The sequence below is a fragment of the Ovis aries genome, chromosome 18 (assembly GCF_016772045.2).
Source record: "Ovis aries strain OAR_USU_Benz2616 breed Rambouillet chromosome 18, ARS-UI_Ramb_v3.0, whole genome shotgun sequence".
Taxonomy (NCBI): Eukaryota; Metazoa; Chordata; class Mammalia; order Artiodactyla; family Bovidae; genus Ovis; species Ovis aries.
Window position 1 is genome coordinate 17,313,768 of NC_056071.1, and position 20,923 is coordinate 17,334,690.

The 20,923-nt window shown below is 39.1% G+C and overlaps 1 protein-coding gene across 7 annotated transcripts in view; it reads left to right on the forward strand.

Moving 5' to 3' along the window:
• Window positions 1-20,923, forward strand: part of AGBL1 (AGBL carboxypeptidase 1) — a 1,135,995-nt gene that overhangs the window by 985,236 nt on the left and 129,836 nt on the right. For 6 of the 7 annotated variants that reach the window (XM_060401589.1, XM_060401587.1, XM_060401582.1 and 3 more), the window contains one exon: window positions 7,847-7,876. In XM_060401589.1, coding sequence (XP_060257572.1) covers window positions 7,847-7,876 — 30 coding nt within the window. Of the gene's footprint in view, window positions 1-7,846; window positions 8,882-20,923 lie in introns of those variants that run through there. The other variant, XM_060401588.1, reaches the window with a different exon arrangement.

Here is a 20,923-nt window from a genome sequence, read left to right on the forward strand (position 1 = left end):
ATAAATGTTTTTATGTTTCTCAGCTCTTTGAGTCTGTTTTATGAGTATTTTGTTCATGATTTTTTTTTTTTTCTGTCTTCTTGGCATTAGTTCTCTCTCTGTGACTTGTAAGGTTCTTTACATATGTGTGTGTATGATAAATTGCTCTGTCCTGTCTGACTCTTTGTGATCCCATGGACCACAGCCCTCCAGACTCCTCTTTATGTGGGATTCTCCAGGCTGAAGAATACGGGAGTAGGTTGCCATGCCCTCCTCCAGGGGATCCTCCCGACTCAGGGATCAAACCCATGTCTGTCATATCTCCTGAACTGGCTGACGGGTTCTTTACCACTAGAGCCGCCTGGGAAGCTCAAACTTCCAGAAGAGTTATATTTTTGTGAATTTGATAGAATTGTCCTCATGTGATTTAACTGCTTTTAATTTGAATCCCATATAATATTCCTGCTTCATATGAACACCAGCTTCTGTGCCCAGGACAACTGAAGCTCTTTTGGAACAAAACAGGATCTATCACCATTTCAAACCATCGGTCCCATAGAGTTAGATGAGCTGAGTTATATTAAGGGGAGGCCTAGTTTAAACATCTTATTCACCAAAATTCTGCTTCCTGGGTCCAGACAGTTCCCCACATTTTCCGTGTCTTTCACAATAAACACTCATGTACTGTATACATATAGAAGGCTTAAAATACAATTTAAAAAATGCTCTTGTCCTGCACGCACACATCATATCACCTGGTAAGCAAAATATCGTTACTACCAGCCCTCTGGATGCCCTATGGTAGCCCCACTTCTGAATTTTTTAAACTCAATTTTATTGAGTCACAGTTACATAATACAAAAGGCACACATTTTAAGTCTATTATTTGACATTCTTTGACAAGTATCAGTTCAGTTCTGTTGAGTCCCTCAGTTGTGTGTGACTCTGAGAACTATGGACTGCAGCATGCCAGGCTTTCCTGTCTATCACCAACTCCCAGAGTTTACTCAAACTCATCTCCATTGAGTCCATGATGCCATCCAACCATCTTATTCTCCGTCCTCCCCTTCTCCTCCAACCTTCAATCTTCCCCAGCTTCAGGGTCTTTTCATATGAGTCAGTTCTTCACATCAGGTGGCCAAAGTATTGGAGTTTCAGCTTCAGCATCAGTCCTTCCAAAGAATATTCGGGACTGATTTCCTCTAGGATGGACTGGTTGGATCTCCTAGCTCTCAAGGGACTCTCAAGAGTCTTCTCCAAGACCGCAGTCGAAAAGCATCAACTCTTCAGTGCTCAACTTTCTTTCAGTCTGACTCTCACATCCGTACATGACTACTGGAGTAACCATAGCTTTGACTAGACGGACACTTGTTGGCAAAGTAATGTCTCTGCTTTTTAATATGCTGTCTCAATTGGTCATAACTTTTCTTCCAAGAAGGAATCTTCTTTTAATTTCATGCCTGCAGTCACCATCTGCAGTGATCTTGGAGCCCCCCAAAATAGTCTTTCATTGCTTCTATTGTTTCCCTATCTATTGCCATGAAGTGATGGGACCAGATGCCATAGTTTAGTTTTTGGAATGTTGAGTTTTAAGCCAACTTTTCCACTCTCTTCTTTGACTTTCATCAAGAGGCTCTTTAGTTCTTCACTTTCTGTCAGAAGTGTGGTCTCATCTGCATATCTAAGGTTGTTGATATTTCTCCCAGCAATCTTGTTTCCAGCTTGTACTTCATCCAGTCCAGCATTTCTTATGTTGTACTCTGCATATAAGTTAAATAAGCATGGTGATAATATACAGCCTTGATGTACTCCTTTCTTGATTTGGAACCAGTCTGTTGTTCCACGTCCAGTTATAACTTCTTGATCTGCATACAGATTTCTCAGGAGGCAGGTCCGGTGATCTGATATTCACATCTTTTGAAGAATTTTCCACAGTTTGTTGTGATACACACAGTCAAATGTTTTGGCATAGTCAGTAAAGCAGAAGTAGATGTTTTTCCTGAAACTCTCTTGCTTTTTCTATGATCCAATGGATGTTGACAATTTGATCTCTGGTTCCTCTGTATTTCTAAATCCAGCCTGAACATCTGGAAGTTCATGGTTCACATGCTGTTGAAGCCTGGCTTGGAGAATTTTGAGCATTACTTTGCTGGCATGTGAGATGAGTGCAACTGTACAGCAGTTTGAACATTGTTTGGCATTACCTTTCTTTGGGATTTGAATGAAAACTGACCTTTTTCTGTCCTGTGGCCACTGAATCATCCAAATTTGCTGGCATATTGAGTGTAGCACTTTCACAGCATCATCTTTAAGGATTGAAAGAGCTAAATGGAATTACATCATCTCCTCTAGCTTTGTTCATAGTGATGCTTCCTAAGGCCCACTTGACTTTGCATTCCAGAATGTCTGGCTCTAGGTGAGTGATCACAGCACTGTGATTATCTGGGTCATGAAGATCTTTTTTGTATAGTTCCTCTATGTGTTCTTTCCACCCCTTTTTAATATGTTCTGCTTTTGTTAGGTCCATACCATTTTTGTCTTTTATTGAGCCCATCTTTGCATGAAATGTTCCCTTGGTATCTCAAATTTTCTTGAAGAGATCTCCAGCCTTTCCCATTATATTGTTTTCCTCTATTTCTTTGCATTGATCACTGAGGAAGTATTTCTTATCTCTCCTTGCTATTCTTTGGAACTCTGCATTCGAATGGGTATATCTTTCCTTTTCTCCTTTGCCTTTAGCTTCTCTTCTTCTCACAGCTATTTTTAAGGCCTCCTTAGACAGCCATTTTGCCTTTTTGCATTTCTTTTTCTTGGAGATGGTCTCAGTCACTGCCTCCTGTATAATTTCGTGAACTTCCATCCATAGTTCTTCAGGCACTCTGTCTATCAGATCTAATCCCTTGAATCTATTTGTCGCTTCCACTGTATAATCTTAAAGGATTTGATTTAGGTCATATCTGAATGGTCTAGTGATTTTCCCTACTTTCTTCAATTTAAATCTGAATTTGGCAATAAGGAGTTCATGATCTGAGACACAGTCTGCTCCCAGTCTTGTTTTTGCTGGCTGTATACAGCTTCTCCATCTTTGACTGGAAAGAATATAATCAATCTGATTTCAGTATTGACCATCTGGTGATGTCCATGTGTAGAATTTTCTCCTGTGTTTCTGGAAGAGCGTGTTTGCTATGACCAGTGCATTCTCTTGGCAGAACTCTGTTAGCCTTTGCTCTGCTTCATTCCATGCTCAAAGGCCAAATTTGCCTGTTACTCCAGGTGTTTCTTGACTTCCTAAGTTTGCATTCCAGTTCAGTTCAGTCGCTCAGTCATGTCCGACTCCTTGCGACCCATGAATTGCAGCACGCAAGGCCCCCCTGTCCATCACCAACTCCCAGAGTTCACTCGGATTCACGTCCATCGAGTCAGTGATGCCATCCAGCCATCTCATCCTGGGTCGTCCCCTTCTCCTCCTGCCCCCAATCCCTCCCAGCACCAGAGTCTTTTCCAATGAGTCAACTCTTCGCATGAGGTGGCCAAAGTACTGGAGTTTCAGCTTTAGCATCATTCCTTCCAAAGAAATCCCAGGGTTGATCTCTCTCAGAATGGACTGGTTGGATCTCCTTGAAGTCCAAGGGACTCTCAAGAGTCTTCTCCAACACCACAGTTCAAAAGCATCAATTCTTCCGTGCTCAGCCTTCTTCACAGTCCAACTCTCACATCCGTACATGACTACTGGAAAAACCATAGCCTTGACTAGATGGACCTTAGTCGGAAAAGTGATGTCTCTGCTTTTCAATATGCAATCTAGGTTGGTCATAACTTTTCTTCCAAGGAGTAAGCGTCTTTTAATTTCATGGCTGCAATCACCATCTGCAGTGAATTTGGAGCCCCCCCAAAATAAAGTCTGACACTGTTTCCCCTGTTTCCCCATCTATTTCCCATGAAGTGATGGGACCAGATGCCATGATCTTCATTTTCTGAATGCTGAGCTTTAAGCCAACTTTTTCACTCTCCTCTTTCACTTGCATCAAGAGGCTTTTTAGTTCCTCTTCACTTTCTGCCATAGGGTGATGTCATCTGCATATCTGAGGTTATTGATATTTCTCCCGGCAATCTTGATTCCATCTTGTATTTCTTCCAGTCCAGCATTTCTCATGATGTACTCTGCATATAAGTTAAATAAGCAGGGTGACAATATACAGCCTTGACGTACTCCTTTTCCTATTTGGAACCAGTCTGTTGTTCCATGTCCAGTTCTAACTGTTGTTTCCTGACCTGCATACAGACTTCTCAAGAGGCAGGTCAGGTGGTCTGGTATTCCCATCGCTCTCAGAATTTTCCACAGTTTATTGTGACCCATACAGTCAAAGGCTTTGGCATAGTCAATAAAGCAGAAATAGATGTTTTTTCTGGAACTCTCTTGCTTTTTCCATGATCCAGTGGATGTTGGCAGTTTGATCTCTGGTTCCTCTGCCTTTTCTAAAATCAGCTTGAACATCAGGAAGTTCATGGTTCACATATTGCTGAAGCCTGGCTTGGAGAATTTTGAGCATTACTTAACTAGCATGTGAGATGAGTGCAATTGTGCGGTAGTTTGAGCATTCTTAGGCATTGCCTTTCTTTGGGATTGGAATGAAAACTGACCTTTTCCAGTTCTGTGGCCACTGCTGAGTTTTCCAAATTTGCTGGCATATTGAGTGCAGCACTTTCACAGCATCATCTCTCACGATTTGAAATAGCTCACCTGGAATGCCATCACCTCCGCTAGCTTTGTTCGTAGTGATACTTTCTACAGCCCACTTGACTTCACATTCCAGATGTCTGGCTCTAGATGAGTGATCACACCATCGTGATTATCCGGGTTGTGAAGATCTTTTTTGTACAGTTCTTCTGTGTATTCTTGCCACCTCTTCTTAGTATCTTCTGCTTCTGTTAGGTCCATACCATTTCTGTCCTTTATCAAGCCCATCTTTGCATGAAATGTTCCCTTGGTATCTCTAATTTTCATGAAGAGATCTCTAGTCTTTCCCATTCTGTTGTTTCCCTCTATTTCTTTGCATTGATCGCTGAAGGCTTTCGTATCTCTTCTTACTGTTCTTTGGAACTTTGCATGCAGATGTTTATATCTTTCCTTTTCTCCTTTGCTTTTCGCTTCTCTTCTTTTCACAGCTATTTGTAAAGCCTCCCCAAACAGCCATTTTGCTTTTTTGCATTTCTTTTCCATGGGGATGGTCTTGATCCTTGTTTCCTGTACAGTGTCATGAACCTTCTTCCATAGTTCATCAGGCACTCTATCTGTCAGATCTAGGCCCTTAAATCTATTTCTCACTTCCACTGTATAACCATGAGGGATTAGATTTAGGTCATACCTGAATGGTCTAGCGGTTTTCCCTACTTTCTTCAATCCCAGTCCACTATAATGAAAAGGATATCTTTTGGGGGTGTTAGTTCTTGAAGGCCTTGTAGGTCTTCATAGGTCTGTTCAACGTCAGCTTCTTTAGCATTACTGGTTGGGGCATAGGCTTGGATTACTGTGATATTGAATGGTTTCCCTTGGAAATGAATAAAGATCATTGTGTCATTTTTAAGATTGCATCCAAGTACCGCATTTAGGACTCTTTTGTTGACCATGATGGCTACTCCATTTCTTCTAAGGGATTCTTTCCCACAGTAGTAGATATAATGGTCATCTGAGTTAAATTCTCCCATTCCAGTCCATTTTAGTTCACTGATTCCTAAGATGTCAGTGTTCACTCCTGCCATCTTCTGTTTGACAACTACCAATTTGCCTTGATTCATGGACCTGAACATTTCAGATTCCCATGTAATACTGGTCTTTACAGCATGTGACTTTACTTCCATCACGAGTCACATCAACAACTGTTTGTTCCTTTTGCTTTGGCTCCATCTCTTCATTCTTTCTGGAGTTATTTCTCCACTGATCTCCAGTAGCATATTGGACACCTGCCGACCTGAGGAGTTCCCCTTTCAGTGTTAAATCTTTTCATCTTTTCATACTGTTCATGGGGTTCTCAAGGCAAGAATTCTGAAGTGGTTTGCCATTCCCTTCTCAAGTGGACCATATTTTGTCAGAAATCTCCACCATGACCCATCTGTCTTGGGTGGCCTTACATAGCTCATCATTTCATTGAGTTAGACAAGGCTGTGGTCCATGTAATCAGGTTGGTTAGTTTTCTGTGATCGTGGTTTTCAGTCTGTCTGACCTCTGATGGAGAAGGATAAGAGGCTTATGGAACCTTCCTGATGGGAGAGATGACTGAGGGGGAAACTGAGTCTTGTTCTGATAGGCAGGGCCATGCTCAGTAAATCTTTAATCCAATTTCTTTTGATGGGCAGGGCTGTGTTCCCTCCCTGTTGTTTGACCTGAGGCCAAACTCTGGCGGAGGTAATGAAGAGAATGGAGAGCTCCTTCACAAGGTCCCTGACATTCCTGGACACTCACGGGCAAGTCTGGGTCAGTCTCTTGTGGGGTCACTGCTCCTTTCTCCTGGGTCCTGGTGCACACAAGGTTCCATTTGTGCCCTCCAAGAGTATATATTGACAAGTATATATGTCTATAATCTAGATAAAGATCATGTTCATTACTTCCAAAATGTTCCCATGTGCTCTTTTGCAATCAATGGCCATCCTCTTCATCCTATGCCCCAAATAACCAATATAAGCTGTCACTAAAGATTAGTCTTAAATGTTCTAAAATGTCATATAAATATAATCCTGCATTGTATATGTACTTGGTGTCTCTGACTTTTTTGCACAGCAATAATTTTGAGATTTATCCATGTTGTATCATGTATCTGTAGGAAGTTACTGTTTAGCTCTGAGCAGTATTGCATCGTTTACCACAATTTGCATACCCACTCTCGTGTTGAGAGACAGTTGAATTGCTTCCATTATATTTAGTTGTTAATATAACTACTAAAAATATATTTATGTACAAGTATGAGCATAGACTTCATGTGGATGTTTGCTGTTATTTCTCTTGTATAAGTAGACAAGAAGTTGTTGCATTGTATGTAAAAATTGTTGTATACAGGTCTAAATTCTTAGCATTCCAAAGCAATTTGTACTATGTTACATTCATACCAGAAATGCATGAATGTTTTATTTAATGCATATCCACTAGGTAGGTTTAGTTTAGTGGTTTTGTTTTTGATTGTTTCATTTTAGCTACTCTGATTTTAAAATGTATTCCAGAAGGATCAATGCTGTTGATCATCTTTTCTCGTACTTATTGGTCATTCATTCCTATATACTCTTTGTAACTCATCTGTTGACATCTTTTGTCCATTCGATTTTCAAATTAGCTTGTCTTTTTATCATGGAATTTAAAGTTTCCTTCGTATATTTCAGATACAAGATTTTTGTGTATATATATGTGGTAAATCATTCCTATAATATATATTTTCTATAGCATATATAAATATAAATAATATAGACAGATGTGCATATATATTTATATATCACATTATATATTTATGTATACATATGTATATCCCATTCCTATAATATGTTTATATATAATGTATATTAGAAATACATATACTTATTATATATATGTATTATGTATTTCTAACATATATGCTTAGATATTCTATAATATTTATATATACATAAATTACAATTACCTTTATATATTAGAAATATTTTTACCAGTCAGTGGGTGCCTTTTCATTTTCTTAACGATGCCCTTTTTGTCAAATTTACTATACTATAATATGTATACAATAAAGAGTATCCATTTTAAGTGCACATGTGATGAGTAAGATGCATACAACAATACATTTACATTATACTTTTTTTCTCTTCCTCTTTGAAATCTATCTTTGCCTCCACTCCTGGCTGTTGACAGACAACTGCTAATCTGCCTTCTGCCAAAGAGGTTAGTTTGCATTTTCTAAATTTTATACTAATGAAAACATGCAGTGTTTTTATCTGACCGCTTTCATTCAGCATCATGCTTCATCCGTGGAGATTGATCCAGCTGTTACATGTTTTAGTAGCTTGCTGCTTTTTATTATGAAATAGTATTCTATTGCATAGATAGGCTACATTGCGTTTATCCATCCTCTGGTTGCTGAGCATTTGAATTGCATCCGTATAAAGCTGTTGTGGTACCAGTTTTCATGTGGACATCTATTTTCATTCTGCTTGGGTAAGTATCTAGGAATGGAATGGTTGAGGTTTGTATGGTCATTTATGTTTAACCCCTAAACTGCCTAATGATTTTCTAATGACTGGATCATTTTGCACTCCCACCGGCAATGATGTGAAAATTTAAGTTATCCTTTATCTCACCAGCATTTACCATCATCAGCCTTTTTAATTTTCTTGCTAATGTGTATACTGTGACATCTTATTATGTTTATAATCAGCTTTTCCCTGATGACTGAGGCTACTGAGCATCTTTTCATATGCTATATGCCATCTCTAAAACTTTTTGGTGGCGTTTCTTTTCAAGAGTTTGCCCCATTTATTAGTCAATTGTGTTTTTATTGTGGGTTTGGAAGTTTTTTTCTTTATTTTGGATATAATTCTTGATCAGATATATCTTTTGTCAGTAATTGCTCTTCTTCTATAGCTTTCTTTTTAGTGTTTCAAGTGGTGTCTTTCAAAGAGGAAAAGGTTTTAATTTAAATGAGGTCTAACAACTTTTTCTATTATGGTTAATTTTGTTGATGGTGTAGGCTTTAAAAATTTCCTATGTTTGCATCTAGAACTTTATAATTTTAGTTTTTACTTGTAGTCCTGTGTTTCATTTTGAGTTCATTACTGTATGAAAGTTATATGCTGAGATTCAGATTTTTCCATGTGGATATCAATGGTTCCCTGGTGGATCAGCAGTAAAAAAAAAAAAAAAAAAAAAAAAAAAAAATCCGCTTACCAACGCAGAAGCCACAGGAGACCTGGATTTGATCCCTGGGTCAGGAAGATCCCCTGGAGGAGGAAATGGCAATCCATTGCAATGATTCTTGCTTGGAAAACCCATGGACAGAGGAGCCTGGTGACCTGCGGTACATAGGGTCGCCAAGAGTTGAACATGACTGAGCACACAGACACACCAATGGTTCCAGCATCATTTGCTTAAAAACAACCACAATAAAAACATAATTTCCTCTATTTACCCAGGTACATTTTATGAGAATCAGTTGACCATATATGTTTGGATATATTTCTGGACTTACTATTCAAATCCATTGATCTGTATGTCTATACTTTTGCTAATGCCTTACTATCTTGAGGCTTCCCTGATGGCTCAGAGGTTAAAGCATCTGCCTGCAATGCAAGAGACCTGGGTTCGATCCCTGGGTTGGGAAGATCCCCTGGAGAAGGAAATGGCACCCCGCTCCAGTATTCTTGCCTGGAGAATCCCATGGACAGAGGAGCCTGGTGGGCTATAGTCCACGGGGTCCCAAAGAGTTGGACACGACTGAGCGACTTCACTTCACTTAACTATCTTGATTACTTTATAGCAAGTTTATCCCTAAATGCTTTATATTTTCTTGATGGAACTACCAATAGTACTGACTTAAAGAAACATGAACAATACGAGAGTTAGGAGTTAAATTTTATTTGTGGCAAAATGAGGACTACAGCCCTGGAGACAGCATTTCAGATAACTGAAAAACTTCTCCAAAGAGATAGGGTGGAAGGTCAATATTTATGTGATTTTGGTAAAGGGGGAGTCCATACAGTCAACCACATATATTTTTGCAGAACATTATTGCTGGGCTTCCCTTGTGGCTCAGATGGTAAAGAATCTGCCTGCAATGCAGGAAACTCAGGTTCAAACCTTGGGTCAGGAAGATCCTTTGGAGAAGGAAATGGCAATCCACTCCAGTATTCTTGCCTAGAGAATTCCATGGACAAAGGAGTCTGGCGGGCTATTTTCCACGGGGTCGCAAAAAGTCGGACACAACTGCTCCTCCTACTAATCATGAGGAGCAATTGTCATCATGAAAGATTTTAGTGCTTTTCTAGATATGAGCAGATACAAGAATTGTGCTCATAACATTGCCTCCTGAAAATATCTAACTGTCTGAAGACCTGTCCTGCCAGCTTTTCCCAGAGCACAGAGTGCCTCATTTCTGCTCTCCACCCTGAATTCCTTTCAAAAGTTATGGAAAATCAACAGCTGAGGCCGAACATTATTTAATCCTTGCAGAGGTAGTTGGCAAGTTCCAATGGCGAGTGCTGAGTTGTAGTTGATGATAATATTACTTACATTATATTTTCAATTATTGTTGCTAGTATATAGAATGCAATTGATTTTATATGTCAAGTTTTCCATCTTAATCACACAGATAAATTCACTTATTAGTTACAGCAATTTTTGTAGATTTCTTAGAAATTTTCTATATTTATGATTTTATTCTCTGTAAATAAGACAGTTTAACATTTTCCAATTTACTTGTAATTTATTTAACTTTTTCTTGCTTTATTACACTTGTTGAATTCTCTATAAATACTGTTCAATAGAAATGGTAGGATTTGGTTAGATTTTCATCATTGCCTTTTATTAGGTTGAGAAAGTTCCCCTTTTATTTCTAGTTTATTGACAGATTTCATCATGAATGAGAGTTAAAATTTATCAGATGGTTTTCTGCATCTATTGATATGATCATATTTCCCCTCTTTCTCTTGTAAATATGGTGAGATACATTTCTGCCAATGATAACCATTCTATTTTTTATTTGTATCATGTTCTTCAACCATTATGCTTTCATCATATATTTTTATATTTCCATAAACCATACATTGTGAGTATGTGTGTCTGACTTCATATTATGGGTGTCAAACCATAGTTACTTTATTGAAATCTGTTTTTCCAGTCCACGATGTGTTTTGTGATCTGTCTCTATTTAGATATGCTGTGCTTATGAGTTGCGTGTACTCACTCCGTCATGCCCAACTCTTTACATGCCTTGGGACTGTAGTCTGCCAGGCTGCTCTGTGCATGGCATTTTTCAGTCCAGAATCCTGGAGTGGATTCCCATTTCCTTCTCCAGAGGATCCTCCGGACCCAGGGATCAAAGCCACGTCTCCTATGTCTCCTGCGCCCCGGGCAGGTTCTTTGCCCACTGAGCCAGCTGGGAAGCTGTGTGTATGTGATAGCAGTAGTAGTATAGTCGCTCAGCCTTCTCCGGCTCATTGCCACCCCATAGACTGCAGCCTGACAGGCTCCTCTGTCCATGGGGTTCTCCAGGAAAGAATACTAGAGTGGGTTGCCACTCACTATGGCGTATGTATTGTCGCTCATCTGTACCATTCACTTATGTAAATATTACATATTTAAACAAACAATATATTCCTTCAGCTTTACAAGACAATGCCAACTTCTTTTCCAAAGTAGTTGCAACAGTTTTACATTTTCACAAATGCATGACATGGCTAGCTGCTCCTTATGCATAGAAGCTTCCAGTGGTGTCTGCCTTCCTTGTTTTCAGTGTGGTCCGTGCACATTGGTATCTCTTTGTGGTTTTATTTGTTGGTAAATAAACACTAACATCTCCTGGATACAGATTTGGTTTTGTTTTTGTTTTGCTTACTTTTCATTCTTGTTTCTCTTTGAATTACCTGTTCATATTTGTTTAATGTAGACTGTAATGGCATTAAGTTTATGGATGAATTGGAGAAAATTATTTAAAATATTGACTATACCTACTAAAAGTTCTTTACTTTTACCTTTCTTAGTGCCATCAAATAAAGATTTGCCATTTTCTCCATGTATCTTTTTTGTTAGATTTATCTGACAGTTGAGTTTTTAATATTTTGGCAATGCAATTACTACATTAAAATTATACTTTATTGCTCTGTATTGCTAGCATATAAGAATTCACTTTAGTTTTAATTTTGGTATTATATTTAAGCACCTAGCTATAGTTTTAAAATTATCAATTTTAATAAATTGGCTGTGGATTCCCTTGCTTCTTTTAATCTCCTTTATGACCAATATTTATTTGCTTTTTTTTCTTTCTTTATGGGTGAAGGCTGCCAATTAAATTTTGAATAGAAGTGGTGATTGTTAGCATCATTTTTGTTTGTTGCTGATTTAAAAACAGTGTCCCTAAGCATTTACTGTAGAGTCTGATGGGATTTTGGTTGATACTTTTATTAAGATAAGAGTGTTTCCTTTTGCTTTAAGTCTGAAGAGAGTTTTAACTATTATTTTATATAGAAGCTAAATTTTATCAACTCCCCCCTTCTATTGAAGAGACTGTAAAGGCTTTCCCTTTTAATCTGTCCACATAGGAAAACTATTAAAATATTTTCTAAAATTAAGCAAAAATGTTGAATTTGCTTCTCCACTCACAGATATTCGTTGTCTTACTTTGTGTCTGGTATTTTGCTAGTATTTAGAGATAAGTTTATAACAATGAAGAAAGACAGAATAATAATTAAAGCCTTAATTATATTTTTAAGAAACAAATAAATATACAATATGGCACAGCAATAGTGTTTTATACACAAATAAAACGAGATAGAGATTGCATAGTGCTTTTCTTCATTCAGGTATAACAAAGTATGAGCCTCTTAGCTTATAAACAGCAGCTTTTTAATTCTCACAGATCAGCAGTTCAAGCTCAAGGTGCCAGCATGGTGCCGGCCTTCTTATTGGTTCATAGCTGGGACCTTCTTGCTATGTCCTCAAATGGTGGTAGGGACTAACACTTTGCTCTGTGGGATCACTTTTCTAAGGGCATTAATCCATTCACGAATGCCCCACCCTCATAACTTTAGCACCTCCTAAAGATCCCACTTCCTAATGCCATCATCTTTGCCAGCTGGGATTTCAACATATGAATTCTGAGGAATTCAGACCATAGGATTTCACCCTGACTCCCCATCTTTAAGAAAACATTTAAGAATATTCTATCTGATTAAAAAAGTGATTAAAAAATGACATGTAAGCAGAGACCACAAGGAAGGGAGAAAAGGAACTATGTGGATACACGAAGGAAGAGCTTTCCAGGTGAAGTAAATGACATGTGCAAAGGCCCTGTGGCAGAACCACAGAGAACTAGTTGGGAGGCGTGACTGGGGAGGAGCAAGTGGCAGTGCTCCATAATAAGCAGACGAAGAGGCAGCTGCATGTTGGATTGTGCAGGTTCCAAATAATCAGATTTTATAATGGGGTCTTGATGAACATGGCCAGAACCTGACTTCTCTTCTGAAGTGGATAAGATCCTGGAAACTTTGAGTGTGACTTCCTTTTAAATAGAATACTCCAGCTCCTTTGGGGAAGACAGTGAGAAAGCAAGAGAGAAAAAGGTATTGTAAAAGCAAGTAGGTGATTAGAAGGATGAGGCAAAACTCCAGATTAGAGAAAATGGTGGCTTGAGGGAGTGAAAAAGATTATGATTCAGTGCATATACTGAATATCCATGATAGCAAATACTATTATTTATAGCATAATTTGCCAGGCACTCCAAGGGATGTGTCAATATGTACTTGTTTCATTCACTCATAAGAAGATAAATACTATTCTTACTTTCATTTCACACAAGGAAACGGAGATGCCAAGAGGTGAAATATCTCTGTTTGTTGTTCAGTAACCAAGTAATGTCCAACCCTTTGTGGCCCCATGAACCACATACGTTAGGCTTCCCTGTCCCCGAGGTTGTTTTAAAAGGGTCAGAGGATTGACTGGGAGCCCTGGTACAATGAAATCTGCTTCTAAAGATGGCACCGGGTAGGTATCCAAAGTGCCCAAGAGCAAGGGCAAGGGAGTTCCTTGACAAATGGAAAGTCAGTAGAGGCAGGTTTACAGGCTGCCTGAGAGCCCACTAGAGAATTCCAGAGACACTTTAATAATCATCTATGATTCTAGGGTGTGTTTGTTGCTTAAGCCAGAAATCTCAATTCTTCGGAAATATACAAGAGGATCCCCTTACTAACTAGTGCAGGAGGAGAAGACTTACATAACTTTTGTGTTACTATTGCTACTTTATTTTTATTTAAGCTTTATTTTTTAAAACATTTTATTTTGTATTGGGGTGTAGCTGATTAACAAACAATGTTGTGATTGTTCTAGGTGAACAGTGATGGGACTCAGTCATACATAGGCATGTATTCATTCTCCCCCAAATTCCCCAAAGGATACTTAGTTTCCATGAATCTGAGAGCCTCTGGAAACTCTAGTGTTAACAGACAAAAGGACAAAGAAGTAGAGGGTCTGAGATCCTTGCTGTCGTTGCCTATCCTGCTTACCCTGAATGTCCATTCCGTAATACTCAAGAGCTAAATTGGAATTTTCTTGGCTGAAAGATAGAAAAGTCCTTTTCTTCTTGTCTTGTTTTTTCTTTTTCTTTTCCTAAATAAAGCTCCCTGCATTGTTAGTGTGATGGCACAGGAGACCAAGCTATTATCCTTGCAGAAAACTGTCAATCATATACCTGAGAATCCCTCAGCATCCCAGCTGCTTGCTTACACATGCTTGGTCATTTCCATCTTTTCCTAAGGGCGAAATCTTTCAAGCCCCTTAGGTACTTTTTGTTCATCTCAGACATATCTTTTGTTAGTTTTTTGAAAACTGGTTTTCCGCATGCTTAGGAAACCAAAGTTTATGAGAAGAAAAGACAGAACAGAAGTAGAGAAGACAACATTGCATATATATGAAATTACATGTGTATAAAAATAATGCATATGTACACAAAATATATGTATACACTAGTGTTTTCATATATGTGTGTGCACATACATGTAAGTGAGGCTTCCCTGCTGGCTCAGTGGTAAAGAATGCACCTGCCAATCCAGAAGACACGGGAGACACAGATTCAGCCCCTGGGTCAGGGAGATTCCCTGGAGAAGAAAATGGCAACTGACTCCAGTATTCTTGCCTGGGAAATTCCATGGACATAGGAGCCTGGCGGGCTACAGTCCATGGGGTTGCAAAGAATCGGTGATGACTGAGCTACTGCATACACACACACACAGTTAATTTACAATGTTGGGTTAGTTTCTGGTGTACAGCAAGATGACTGATTTATTCTAAAATATTCAGAATATTTCATATTTTTCCCATTGTCCTTTACTGCAAGATATGGAATCTAGTTCCTTGTCCCATACAGCAGGACCTTGTTGTTTGTCTGGTTTACGTATAGCAGTGTGCATCTGCTAATCTCCAACTCCTCATTTGTTCCTTCCTGCATCTCTTCGCTTTGGTAGCCTTAAGTCTGTTCTCTATGTTTATGAGTCTGTTTCTGTTTTGTAGATAAGTTCCTTTGTGTCATGTTTTAGATTCCACATATCAGTGATATCATGTGCTATTTTTCTTTGTCTGACTTTATTTGGTATATGTTTTATACAGTATTTATGGACAGGGATGAAGGGGCATAGCTGTTTAGATCTGTATCAGTTCTTTATCCTTGGGGCTTCCCCGGTGGCTCAGCAGTAAAGAACCTGCTTGCCAATGCAGGAGGCATAAGAAATGTGGGCTTGATTCCTGGGTGGGGAAGATCTCCTGGAGGAGGGCATGGCAACCGACTCCAGTATTCTTGCCTGGAGAATCCCATGGTCAGAGGAGCCTGGCGGGCTACAGTCCATAGGGTCCCAAAGAGTCGGACGTGACTGGAACGACTTAGCGCTCACACATGCCCACAGTTCTTTACCGTTAGCTCACAACTTATCTGCTTATCATTCCCCCACATATCCTGGTCCCTCGCAGTCCCTCAGCAATTATCAAGGAGATCCAGAATCCAAATCTCAGTTTCACTTGTTCCAGGGACTTAGAATCAACTGAAAAAATTCTTGGGAGCTGAGTATACAAAGGCTTAAGACTATCAACTTTGTTTTCTCTGCATTTTACTATACCAGGCCTGTATTAGACACTCAGCAAATGTTTGATTAATGTAAAAATAGTTTCCTATTTTACTTTAAATCTTTTGAATTCCACTCCCCATCTCCCAGAAAAGCACTGTTTGATCCATTATGTTAAACGCAGTACTAAATATATTTACTTCCCATTGACCAACAACCTGCTGGAAATAGTCTTTTACTAAAGTCCAGCCTATTGGGCAGGTATGGGTAGTACACTTAGCTTAAGTTCATCTCCCTCATCCAGAGTCTTCAGCGAATGGCCAAATAACCATGGGGACAAGATTGCTGCCTGTCTCAGTCTGAATATTCCTTGCCAACCATTCTTGCCTTCTTTTGTGATCTGTGTAGTGATTTTCACTGCCATCCCTAATTCTAAGCTTGTCTGTTGTATATGACAGCTTGAACCATGCCTAAACTTCTAGATGTTGTAAAATGCCTGCGAACAATGGCACCCCACTCCAGTACTCTTGCCTGGAAAATCCCATGGGTGGAGGAGCCTGGTAAGCTGCAGTCCATGGGGTCGCTAAGAGTTGGACATGACTGAGGACTTCCCTTTCACTTTTCACTTTCATGCATTGGGGAAGGAAATGGCAACCCACTCCAGTGTTCTTGCCTGGAGAGTCCCAGGGACGGGGGAGCCTGGTGGGCTGCTGTCTATGGGGTCACAGAGAATCGGACACGACTGAAGTGACTTGGCAGCAGCAGCAGCAACACACATTTCAGGACCACCTCTCTCCTGTCTTGGTTTTTCAAACATGTTATTATTGAGTCATAGTTTTTCCTTTCTGGCCCTTCCAAAAGGAAGTAATGGCTTGAAGGATGCAAAGAGGCATGAACATTCCAAAAGTGTTCCAAGAAAAGTGAGTGGGTGGAGAAATTTGCATAGAGCAGAGGCCCTCAACTCACTGAGAATAAGCAACCATTTTAATGATAATTATTTGTAACATCTTCTTTATTATCCTGAAATGAAAAGCAAAGGTGATGTAACATCCTACACAGTTAGTTTCAAAATATCAACATTATAACCCTAACTGTAATATCAAGCAGAGGGATATTAAACTGATATTAATTAGCAGTGTTAATGGTCAGACACAGTTGCCTGAATGCAAACTGTCTTCAGTAGCCTGGTGTCTATTTTCTCTTCTCCAAATCACTGTTTATTCCTAAGATGTTTTGTTTATCAAGTCTTGTTTTCCTTTTAAATCTTTATTCCAGATTGTTACTGAGCACCAACTAGCACCAGCCACTATGCTAGGCAATAAAATATACGTTACCCCCTTACCCACAGCAGATAAGGAAACCAACATGTTAGCTAAATATTCCTAAGCCTAATTATTGGGACATAATGAAACGAAGTCTCAAAGCAAATCAACCTGTTATTTCTGCTGCAGCAAGCAGGAGAACTGTTGTAGTTGAGGCATTGTAGTCATTTAAAGGAAGCCTGGCAGGGGAAGGTCAAAAGACAGAGTTGGTGTTCTGTTTTTTATCTAGGTGCTCATTACGTGGGTATGTTCAATTTGTGAAACTTTGGGAAGCTTTACAATTATGATATGTGCTATCCACACTTTTCTCTATGTATGTTATTTTTCAATGAAACCTTGGGTGTGTGTGTGGAGAGGGGAGACACAGAGTTTTCTGAATCTAAAAGTTTCCTTTGTAATTGACTGGGTTGATCTTCGTGCAGTCCAAGGGACTCTCAAGAGTCTTTTCCAACACCCCAGCTTGAAAGCATCAATTCTTCAGCTCTCGACATTTCTTTATGGCTCAGCTCTCACATACATACATGGCTAGTGAAAAAACCATAGCTTTGACTATACAGACCCTTGTTGGCAAAGTGATACCGCTACTTTTTAATATGCTGTCTAGACTCATCACAGCTTTTCTTCCAAGGAGCAAGCATCTTTAATTTAAAGTGTCTCCATTGTTGCCCTGCATACAGGTTCAACAGTACCATTTTCCTAGATTCCATATATATGCCTTAATATACGATATTTGGTTTTCTCTTTCTGACTTACTTCATTCTGTATAATAAGATCTAGGTTCATGCACCTCATTAGAACTGACTCAAATGCATTCCCTTTTTTATTTTTTAAAGTTTATTATTGGAGTGTAATTACTTTACAGTGTGGTGTAAGTTTCTGCTGCAGAACTAAGTGAATCAGTTGTATGTATACATATATCCCCTCCCTCTTGAACCTCCCTCCCCCCGCCTCCCCTCCCCCACCTCCAATCCCAGTCTTCCAGGTCATCAAAGAGCACCAAACTGAGCTCCCTGTGCTTAACAACAGCTTCCCATTAGCCATCTATTTTACACTTGGTGGCCTGGAAGGCTACAGTCCACAGAGTCGCAGAGTCGACCAGGATTGAAGCAGCTTGGCTTGCATGCATGCCTCACTGCTACTCTCCGCCCCTCCCAGCCCCGCCCCACTGCGTCCTCATGCCTGCTCTCCATGTCTGCATCTCTTGTCTTGCCCTGCAAATAGGTTCATCAGTACCATTTTTCTAGATTCTGTATATATGCATTCATGGAGTGTACTTGTATAATCAGCACCAAGAGCAAAAAATAAAAGTGAAAGTGAAGTCGCTCAGTCGTGTCCCACTCTTTACGACCCCATGGACTGTAGCCCTCCAGGCTCCTCTGTCCATGGGATTTTCCAGGCAATAGTACTGGAGTGGATTGCCATTTCCTTTTCCAGGGGATCTTCCCGACCCAGGAATTGAAGCCGGTCTCCAGCACTGTAGGCAGATGCTTTACCGTCTGAGCCAAAAAGTAGATAATATTAAATATCTCAGAAACCCACCTTCTGTACCTTTCCCATCATTAAACCCCCTCCCCAAAACAATCTGCTATACTGACCTCTTACATCATATGTTTTGTCTGTTTCTGTGCTTTATATAAGCAGATTTCTAGTTTGGGGTCTGACTTTTATTCAATCGTGTTTTGAAATTCAAACACAATCTGTGCAAATTTTGCAAGCATTTGTGCTTTATTTGTTCTCATTTGTACATAACATCAAGATTCAACTGTTACCCAATTCATCTATATTTTGTATTGCTACTGGACATTTGGATAGTAACAGTTTAACTATTATAAATAGGGCTGCTATGAACTTACTGCGAACGTGTGTGCGTGAGTGCTAAGTCACTTCAGTCATCTCCGACTCTGCAGCCCATGGACTGTAGCCCACCAGGTTTCTTTATCCATGGAATTTTCCAGACAAGAATACTGAAGTGGGTTTCTATTTCCTCCTCTATTACTGTGGGAAATTATATATATATATATATATATATATATATATATATATATTTGTTAGGTGTATACTTAGGAATCAAATTGTTGGTTTTGATTTCTTTATATGTTGTTGTAGAGATGGATTTTAAAACAAATGAAAATAAATTCACTGGATCAGTCTTCCATCTTTCACTCGAAAAATGAATGCAAGGTTTTGACGGATAGACTCATTTACAATCCACAATTAGTTATATTTGTTTACACTTTTTTTGAATTTATATAAACCAGAATGAGAAAACTTTGAGTTGAACACTAAAAAAAAAAAAAAAAGGCACAAAAACTTGTGAACACTGAAAATCTTGTTTATTCTTTCCCAAGACTTCAGTGTCCATTCACCTTTTAACATTATTTAAAAGAATCAGGTACACTGGCCTGGCTGCAGCTTGTCTGCACTGTGCTCCTTACTGGGACCTCCTGGTGAGAGACAGCTCAGGCAAATGGCCACTATCGTGCCTGATTGGGCATTTCTGGTCCAACAAGACACCAGTAGCATTGTCTCCGCAGCAGCCAACCAACACCTCCAGATGAGAACCAATGAACTGGGTAATATTCATGTTCCTTCCAGAGATCAAGCCCTGAGCCTTTGGAGTGGGAGCACTGACTCCAAGACCCTAGACTACCAAAGAACTAACCCTAGGGAGTATCAAATAGTGAGAACCCACACAAAGGAAACCACTTGAATACAAGGCCCGGTATCACCCAACTACCAGTAGCGCCTTGTGCAGGACACCTCATCTCAGCAAGAAACAAAACAAAAATACAAAATCAATCATGAACAGACATGATTACCACCTCACTCAGCCTAAAAAGAAAAACAAACAAACAAAACTCAGCACAAATCTCACCCTATACAAAGCTTACACAAACCACTGGAACAATCCTAGGAGGGCAGAAACCAAAAGGAAGAAAGAATTCAACCTTGAAGCCTGGGAAAAGGAGACCTCAAACACGATAAGTTTAAAAAGAAAAATAATGAAAAGGCAGAGAAACAGTGCATAAATGAAGGGACAAACTAGAAACACAGAAGTCCTAATAAATGAAGAGGAAATAGGCAAACTATCCGAAAAAGAATTCAGAATAATGATAGTAAAGATGATCAAAAATCTTGCAAACAAAATGGAGAAAATGCAAGAATCAATTAACAAAGACCTAGAAGAATTAAAGAATAAACATGCAGAGATAAAATAACACAACTATTGAATTAAAAATACTCTAGAAGGAATCAATAGCAGAATATCCGAAGCAGAAGAATGAATCAGTGAGCTGGAAGATAAAATGGTGGAAATAACTTCTGAAGACCAGAATTAACTAAAAGAAATAAAAAGAACTGAGGATAATCTCAGAGACTTCTGGGACAATATCAAACACACCAACATTCAAATAATAGGGGTCCCAGAAGAAGAGAAAAAGGAAGGTTATGAGAAAATTTTTGAAGAGATTATAGTTGAAAATTTCCCCAACATGGAAAAGAAAATAGTCAATCAAGTCCAAGAGGCGCAAAGAGTCCCATACAGGATAAACTCAGGAGAAACATGCCAAGACACATACTAATCAAACTAGCAAAGACTAAACACAAAGAAAGAATATTAAAAACAGCAAGGGAGAAGCAACAAGTAATATACAAGGAAACCCCATATCCTTAACAGCTGATCTTTCAGCAGAAACTGTGCAGGCCAGAAGGGAATGGCAGGATATATCTAAAGTACTGAAATGGAAAAATCTACGAAAAAAATTACTGTACCTGGCAAAGATCTCATTCAAGTAAATAAATAAAAAGGTTTTCAGACAAGCAAAAGTTAAGAGAATTCAGTACTACCA